Source organism: Dipodomys spectabilis, unplaced genomic scaffold (assembly GCF_019054845.1).
Source record: "Dipodomys spectabilis isolate Male_0828 unplaced genomic scaffold, ASM1905484v1 ptg000097l, whole genome shotgun sequence".
Lineage (NCBI taxonomy): Eukaryota > Metazoa > Chordata > Mammalia > Rodentia > Heteromyidae > Dipodomys > Dipodomys spectabilis.
Window position 1 is genome coordinate 4,037,715 of NW_024870774.1, and position 8,694 is coordinate 4,046,408.

The window sequence follows — 8,694 nt, forward strand, 5'->3', positions numbered from 1 at the left end:
GGTTGGGGAATGGAAACTGATGGTGGCAGAGACCTTGCTTAAGAGTTTGTGATCCTTAGCCTCACAAGAATAAAGAAAACAGAAATGATTACTATACAGTCTTACCAGTTATACGTCTGTGATTACAATGAAAATGTGGGTAGAATACATTTGTGAGTAGCAGTATATAAGCACTTAATGCCAGGTTAAAACATTAAAATATTTCCCAAGAGCCAGGTGCCAGTGGTTCATGCCTGTAATCCAAGTTACTCAGGAGGCTGAGATCTGAGGATCACAGTTCAAAGCCAGCCAAGAGAGGAAGTCCATGAGACTCTTCACCTAACCATCAAAAAGCTGGACATTAGCTGAGCGCTTGTGCTTATGCTCAGATCTGAGAATTATGGTCCGCAGCCAGCCATGACAGGACAGTTTCTTTCACCTCCAACAAAACCACCAGAAAACCGGTAGTGACAAGGTACAGAGCACAGGGACAGTGCCCAGACCCTGAGTTCAAGCCCCACCACTGACAAAAAAAAAGGGCTGGAAATGGAGCTATGACTAAAGTGGTAGAGTACCAGTCTTGAGTGGAAAAAGCTAAGGGACAGCATCTGGGCCCTGAGTTCAAGTCCTAAGACTGGCATAAAATTTCCTGAGAGCATAAGTCATCAAGAGAAATCATGACCCAGCCTGTTCACTTTTTTAAAGCACATAATTTCCTTTTCCTAGGTAATAAACACCAGGAACAGCATGTAGTACAGAGGTTTACTAAGTTTGTGGATGGGAAGATCACTTAGCTCCTCAGTGCTCTCTTTGGACACATAGGCCTAAGAGTCTATAGTGAATCCATTTTTAAAAAGAACATCTCTATGTGCCACAGTTTCTATGACTGAGGCCAGGACAGAGTCAAGTCTGCTTTGAGAATGAGTCTTTGGAGAGACAAGCATTCCTGTCCCAATGAGTAGGGAACATAAGTCAGCCAAGTGTGTCACGCCAGGGCTGTGTTGACTTTGGTTTCTTGCTGCTGCTGCTGCTGCTGCTGCTGCTGCTGCTGCTGCTGCTAGGGGTATTGGAAGGGTGACTCTTTTCATGCTGTAGCAGAGGGTTGTGGGTAAAGGTCTGCCTTAAGGGACCTGAGAGGAAGAGAAAACAAATGTCAATGAACAAAGGAAAAGAAGAAACAAAAAGACAAGTTAGCATGACAGGATATTTACCCCTGGCTGCTAGATCCAAGTGATTCTGCATGCGGTGTTGCCGCTCTTGGAGCTCATGTGCAATTTGCGCATTCTTCCAGCCTGGGTAAAGAGGGGGTAAGACTGAGTCCCCTCCCCACTCTTAAAACTGTTTTCCCTGAGTCTTATCCTTACCTTTTTTGAAGCTCTTTATGAAGCCTTCCCGTGGGAGTAGTTTGTCAGGGTCATGCACAATACGCTGGGGGATTTTAAGAACAGTGCGCACAGCTGGAATTCGGAGGCAGGACACCTGGGCCAGGGAAAACACATTGGAGGAGAGCCAGTACATGAACACTGCCTGCATGAGAATAGAGAAAGTATTTAGAACCTGCATCCTCAGTCAGCTTGCCAGGAGGTACCGAGGTAGGACTTGGAGCCAGCTCAAAAGCTGTTACCAACCGAGGGAAAGTGGATGGTGATGGGCAGGACTGCCAAGGGCATCACTCTGATAATATTTCTCATCCACTGAAGATCAGAACTTTGCATACCTGTCTCAGCACCTAGCTGATAAAAAGGGGAAAGGGCAAAGGAAAACAGTGAGTTGAATGTCAGTTTTAGTGAATCTTGCTCTCATCTTTTGCCTAGCAACTCGGTTTCTCCTGGGAATGAAGGAAGACTATAGTGTACTCTAGTCCCTACTTCCTGTTCACCATGCAGGACATGCTGGGTTTACCTCAAGGACTCCCCACATTGTAGCAGTAACTACTAGTGGTAATACGTAGATGGGATCAGATATTGTGAGATCCTGGAACCACAAGAGGCCACCTGTCTGTAGGCTGGGCACAGGGAGGTTCGCCATTTCTCTCAAGGCAATGAAGAAGGAGATGAAGATTGGAGCCTATTACAGAGGATAAACATTGTCAGGGTCAGCACACTTTAGCACAGTAGTTGTTTTTTTTTGTACTGGTTCTAGGGGTTGAATTCAGGGCCTAGGCACTGTCCCAGTCTCAGGCTAGTACTTTACCACTTAAGACACAGCTCTAATTCTGGCTTTAGAGATGAGTCTTAATAGACTTTCTTGCCTGATGTGGCTTCAAACTATGTCCCTCAGATCTCAGCCTCCTGAGTAGCTAAGATTATGGGCCTGAGCCACCAGCACCTGGCCGGGGGAGGCTTTCATTAGCCCTTTACTGAGAGTTACACATATCACCACCACATGCTTTTTGGAGATCTGGGGCATGAAAAATGGAGGTAATTTGATAGGTTCAAGATGAAATAAGGATAGCTGGGTGCTGGTGGCTCACGCCTGTAATCCTAGCTACTCAGGAGGTTGAGATCTGAGGATCATGGTTCAAGGCCAGCTTGGGCAATCTCCCAATAAACCACGAGAAAACCGGAAGTAGTGCTGTGGTTCAAGCGGTAGAGTGCAGGCCTTGAGCCGAAGAGCTGAGGGACAACGCCCAGGCCCAGAGTTCAAGCCCCAGGACTGGCCAAAAAAAAAAAAAAAAGATGAAATAAGGGAAATGTGGCCAGGTGCCTGTGGCTCACACCTGTAATCCTAGCTACTCAGGAGGCTGAGATCTGAGGATCACAGTTAAAAGCCAGCCCGGCAGGAAAGTCTGTAAGACTCTTAGCTCAATTAACCACAAGAAAACCAGTAGTGGCGCTGTGGCTCAAGTGGTACAACGCTGGCCTTGAGCTGAAGAACTTAGGGACAGCACCTAGGCCCAGAGTTTAAGTCCCATGACCAACAACAACAACAAAAAAAAGGGAAACCTGTGGAGCGCTGGTGGTTCATGCCTGTAAACCTACCTACCCAGGAGGCTAAGATCTGAAAATCCTATTTGGGTACCAGGTTGAGCGAGAAATCTATGAGATCTAATCTCCAATTAATCTGCAAAAAGCTTAAGTCATAGAGTGCTAGCCTTGAGCAAAAACCCTAAGGGAGAGTGCCTAGGCCCTGAGTTTAAGCATTAGTACCAGCACAAAAAAATATAAATAAAAATTTTAAAAAGAGCAATGTTTTCACTTGCCTGAGTCAGAGGTAGAATGAGAGGTCTAAAAAGCTTAACATCATGCTTTTTCTGGTAAAGCGTCATCTCCGTGGAAGCCTTGTAAACTGTGAAGTGAGGGGAAATTAACTGTAGTTAGTGAATATCCTGATCACCTGGCTCATGATACTTCTAATCTGCTGTGACCAGTCCCTGAAAGCATTAGGTTCAAGAAACAGACCAATGTTTAGAACTTGCTTAACAGTAGCAAGTCCAGGTTAGGTTATTCCTTTCCCCCAGCAGAATGCCAAGAGAAATGCAAATGTGGTCTTCACCAGTGTTCACCCTGCACCTGACTCACACTCAGTGTAGTCTCCTGCCAACTTGGCTTCTCTGATTCGAGTGGAAAACTTCTGGATCTCTGGCAAGTGGTTGTGGATCTTGGCTGCCTCTCGCTGGCCCTTCACAATGAGAGGAAAAACCAGACATCGGGCAAGGATTGTACCTGAAAACACAAACTAGGATTGGAGTGAAAGGAAAGCAGCTCTGCAGTTAGGTGGTAGGTTTTGGTTCTCACTGAAGTAATACTGTTATCCTAGCCCTTCTCACATTTGATTCATGCTTAAGGCTCAGAAGTAAGCACAGGGTTATGCAGTCCCTCAACTCAGTTCTCTGCTTTGGCATCACAAAAGCTTAGCATTAACTTCTCTAAGCAGGTAAGGGATCCTTTGGTTTTCTTGAATAAAAAGGTGATAGATGCTCCTTTTCTATGTTCTGGCCTCTAAACTTTGTTTTTATTACTAATGGAAACTTCTTTTCAACCCCTAAGGGAATTGTACAATACACACACATACATTTATAATACACAAACAATTAAAAAAATAAGTGTAAGATAGGCATCTGCGGTGGCTCATGCCTATAATCCTAGCTACTCAGGAGGGCGAGATCTGAGTACTGCAGCTGAAGCCAGCTGGGTACAATTCTTTTCTCCAATTAATCACTCAAAAACCTGAAGTGGCACTGAAGCTCAAGCCTCCACAACTGGGGGGGGAGGGGGGGAGGAGGGAAGGTGAGTGGTTTCCAATTTAAGTGCCTGATCTAGACAGGCAGTTTTTCATTTATAAGGCCCATTAAGCTGGGAACGGTGGCTCATGCCTGTAATCCTAGATACTCAGATGATTGAGACCTGAGGATCAAGGTTTGAAGCCAGCCTGGGTAGGAACAGTCTCAGAGATTCTTTATTTCCAATTAACCACAAAAAGCCACATGTGGAGCTGTGGTTCAAGTGGTTGAGTGCTAGCTTTGAGCACAAAAGCTCACAACAGCGCCCAGGCCCTGAGTTCAAGTCCTACGACTGGTACACACATACAATGAGAACCATTAACTCCCGATTCCCTGCTTACATTTAAGTATCTCTGCTTTTTCAATCCCTTTAGGAAACAATGCATTTAAGTATGATGAGCTTCAATCCCTTTATTTAAATCATCTACTTTTCTGGTTCCTAAATTTTCTTGACCGATTCATACAACTGTCAACTTTCAGTTTCTAACCCTATCTAACCCTTTCTTCCCACTCCATTTTTTTTTTGGGGGGGGGGGGAGGGGGGTTGGTCATGGGGCTTGAACTCAAGGTGTGCGTGCGTGCGTGCGTGTACCAGTACTGGGGATTGAATTAAGGGCCTGGGTGCTGCCCCTGAGCTTAAGGCTAGTTTGCTACCACTTGGCCATAGCTCCACTACTGGCTTTTGGTAATTAATTGGAGATAAGTGTCTCTTGGACTTTCCTACCAGGGCTGGCTTCAAACCTCAATCTTCAGATGTAAGCTTCCTCTATAGCCAGGATTACAGGTCACTAGCACCTGGCTGTGTTTTGATTTTGATACAGAGTTCTATTACTATGTCTAGAACTTGTGCTCTTCCTCCTGGTAGCTGGTATGATAGGTACATGCAACTATGTCTGGTTGTATTGCTATTTCTCTCTCTCTCTCTCTTTTTTTTTTTTTTGGCCAGTTCTGGGGCTTTTTGCCAGGGCCTGGGCACTATCCCTCAGCTGCTTTTGCTCAAGGTTAGCACTCTAACACTTGAGCCACAGCGCCACTTCCGGCTTTTTCTGTGTATGTGCCAGGGCTTCATGCATGCTAGGCAAGCACTTTTTTTTGGTGGTTGTGGGGCTTGAATTCTGGGCCTGGGTGCTGTCCTTCAGCTGTTTAGCTCAAGGATAGCACTCTATCACTTGAGCCACAATGCCACTTCTGGTTTTCTGAGTTGTTTATTGGCGATAAGTGTCTCATGGACTTTTCTGACTGGGTTGGCTTTGAACTGTGATCCTCAGATCTCAGCCTCCTGAGTAGCTAGGATTAGAGGTGTGAGCCCAGCTTAAGCAAGCACTTTTACCACTAAGCTATATTCCCAGCCCCCTGAATTGCTATTTCTAAGTCTGTATTCCTCTACTCTTATTCAAGATATAGTCTACTTACATGTAGCAATGGCCCCCCACCAAGGTAGGCCCACTTCAACATGCATAAATTCCAGGAGGTTCTGGATCAGTCCCACTGGGGTGTATGTCCCAAGCCCCAGTTCAGTAAAACTCTGTTCTACAGTAGCTTGCACTGCATCTGCAGTTTCTCCAAGAGCCACGTCGGGTGTTGCTGTGGGTGAGGTAGCTGCAGGAACAGCAGGAGTCTGGATCTGTGTGAAAGGAAGCATATGTCATATTCAGTAATTGGGACACTCAGTGAGGTCTCTCTATATTTTTCTTTCTTTTTTTAAAAAAAATTTGTATGGCCGGGCGCTGGTGGCTCATGCCTGTAATCCTAGCTACTCAGGAGGCTGAGATCTGAGGATCGCGGTTCAAAGCCAGCCCGGGCAGGAGAGACTGTGAGACTCCTATCTCCAATAAACCACCAGAAAACCAGAAGTGGCGCTGTAGCTCAAGTGGTAGAGCGCTCGCCTTGAGCTGAAGAGCTGAGGGACAGCGCCCAGGCCCAGAGTTCAAGCCCCACGACCGACCAAAAAAAAAAAAAAATTGTGTGCTGGTCCTGGGGCTTGACTTTAGGGCCTGGGCACTGTCCCTTAACTTTTTCACTCAAAGCTGGCTATCTATCACTTGAGCCACAGTTTCACTTCTGGCTTTTTGATGTTTAACTGGAGGTAAGAATCTCAGACTTTATTGCCTAGGTTAGCTGAACTGTAATCCTCAAGTCTGAGCGTCCAGAGTAGGTAAGATTACAGGCATGAGCTATGGGAGCCTGGTTTGGATTATATTTCTTGCTCTCTCCAAGGTTAATTCCCAGGATTCTCACATTGCTGTTACCCAGTCAGCAGTGTAAATATCAGTGCTACGATTTCTGCCACATATTGAAATTATTAAACTTAAGATGTTTATTTATTTTGCCAGTTCTGGGGCTGAACTCAGAGTCTGGGCACTGTCCCTGAGTTTCTTTTGTTCAAGACTGGCATTCTACCACTGAGCCACAGCACCACTTCTGGCCTTTTCTGCTTATGTGGTACTGAGGAATTGAACCCAGAGCTTCATGCATGTTAGGCAAGCACTCTACCACTAAGCCACATTCCCAGCCCAAGATGTTTATTTTGATGCTGGGAACTGAATCCAGGACCTTGTACAGGTTAGGCAATGAGCTATCTCATTTAAATAAATTCTGTTTTTATTTTTTTCCAGTCCAGTGGTTAGAACTCAGGGCCTCACATTCATTCAGCTTGCTTGCTCTGTGGGCACTCTACCACTTAAGTCACACCTCTAGCCCGCTATTTTTGCTGGTTATTTTGGAGATGTAGTCTCAAGACTTTTCTGCTGGGACTGCCTAGGGGCCTTGATCTACCGGATCCCAGCCTCCTGCGCAGCTAGGATTACAGGCCTGAGCCAGGAGACCCTAGCTACACTGTTTTCTGATACATGATTCACAGCTCACATTTCCATCATGGGTTTGCCACTGCTTCAGCAACCATTTTTCTCATTAATTTGCAAATCGATTCCAATAGAGATATTTTGGACAGTTGTGTAGAGAGTTGAAAAGAACTGTGCTACGCATGCACCCTGTCCTTGTAAAATGCGAAATCAGAGACAAAACAGAACGCAAAGAAACTGATCAAGCTGCAGCAACAAAACATCTCTCACCTGGGCTTCTGCAAACGAGATGGCAGAAGTACTGAGGCAGCGGGGGCTGGAGGCAGAGAGGAGGACATAGTGTGATCGCCCGCAGCCCGGGCCAGCGGGGACCAGGAACTCGGCTGTCAGTGCTTTCTGGGGCCATAAAGAAGCTCTCAAGACGCTGCGGAACTGGTAAGGCAGAAGCACAGGGAGGTCGGTCCGTTACTGGGGGAAAGTGAAACGGGGCGGGCACGGCCCCTCACGGCGAACTGTACGAGAGGCCCGCACGCAGCCTACCATCCCTGGAGGCCTCCGGGCTCAAACTGTTAGTGCAGGTAGAGCTCGAACCCGGGCCCAGCCTCTGAGTTACTGCAAACGCACCACGGGGCTCAGAGGCCTAGGTCGAGGAGCACGCGAGTCCTGGCAAATGCCCAGGAAACGGACATGGAAACCGGGCCACTGACTCCGGAGAGCCGATGTCCTCCGGCGACACGAGGTCATGACATGCAAGCTCCAGTGCACAGGTCAACATCTGCTCCCAATCCCCAACTCAGGTTACAGAGACCAGGGCAGCGTCCGGCGCTCGACCCCGGCGTAGTCTTACCCGCTGCTGGGGCTGCAGTAGGCGCAAAAGTTCCCGGCGTCCACACATCCAGCCCATCGCCATTTTGCCCGGAAAAAAAAAAAAAAAAAGGACCTCGCTCCTGCGCGTGCGCACAAAGAGACGCAGTCCCGCGGGAGGAGGCCATTTTGGAAGTGGGCATGAAGCCAGAATGGTCGCCACTGAGACGGCGGTAATGGAGCGTGGACCCTGGCGGCCATATTTGAAATGGTTAAGAAGCCACAGAGGCTCACATTAACTCGCTCGCACGGAGGTGTCTTCCGGACTGGGAGGCGGCTGAAGCGCCACGTGACTCGGTTTGTGTTAGCGCGTGGAAGGGTCGCCGCGAACAGCCCAGCGAATACCGCGAACATAGAACTTTAAATAAAGTGCTTAAAAAAGTGCCGCGTGAGTATCACTGTTGAAGTGATATATCCCGTTGTTGGAAATGAACTTTATCACTTGGGGAGGGAGAGGAGAGGTGGCGGTGGGGGAGGAAAGTGGGAGAAAGGGAGGGAGGGGGTAACACTGTTCGAAAGGAAATGTGCTCATTACTTACGTCCGTGCAACCCCTCTGTGCATGACTTTTACTTTTTACCTGTCGCGTGAAGGTGGGAATGTACATACATTTTTAAAAAATTGCTATTATAAAGGTGACATGCAGAGGGGTTGCACTTACATAAGGTAAAGAGTTCATTTCTTTTTGGACAATGGCACCCCTTCCCTCCCTTTCTCCCAGTGCTTCCCAACTGTCCTTACCCACAAGTTGCAAAGTTCATTATCCACATAGGGTCTAGTGAGTACCACTGCCGTATTTGTTCACCCTTTCTCCCTCTACTCCTATGTCC

At 47.3% G+C, this 8,694-nt stretch overlaps 1 protein-coding gene across 1 annotated transcript; it reads right to left on the reverse strand.

The window, feature by feature from the left end:
- Window positions 1-727: 727 nt before the first annotated feature.
- On the reverse strand, window positions 728-7,950 carry Oxa1l (OXA1L mitochondrial inner membrane protein). Its single transcript, XM_042686462.1, has 10 exons — window positions 7,850-7,950; window positions 7,273-7,434; window positions 5,615-5,825; window positions 3,501-3,644; window positions 3,182-3,267; window positions 1,882-2,046; window positions 1,608-1,712; window positions 1,344-1,506; window positions 1,191-1,271; window positions 728-1,109 (listed from the first exon to the last, which is right to left on the reverse strand). The coding sequence occupies exons 1-10, from the start codon at window positions 7,910-7,912 to the stop codon at window positions 952-954; spliced, it is 1,338 nt and encodes a 445-aa protein (XP_042542396.1). The 5' UTR covers window positions 7,913-7,950; the 3' UTR covers window positions 728-951.
- Window positions 7,951-8,694: the final 744 nt, after the last annotated feature.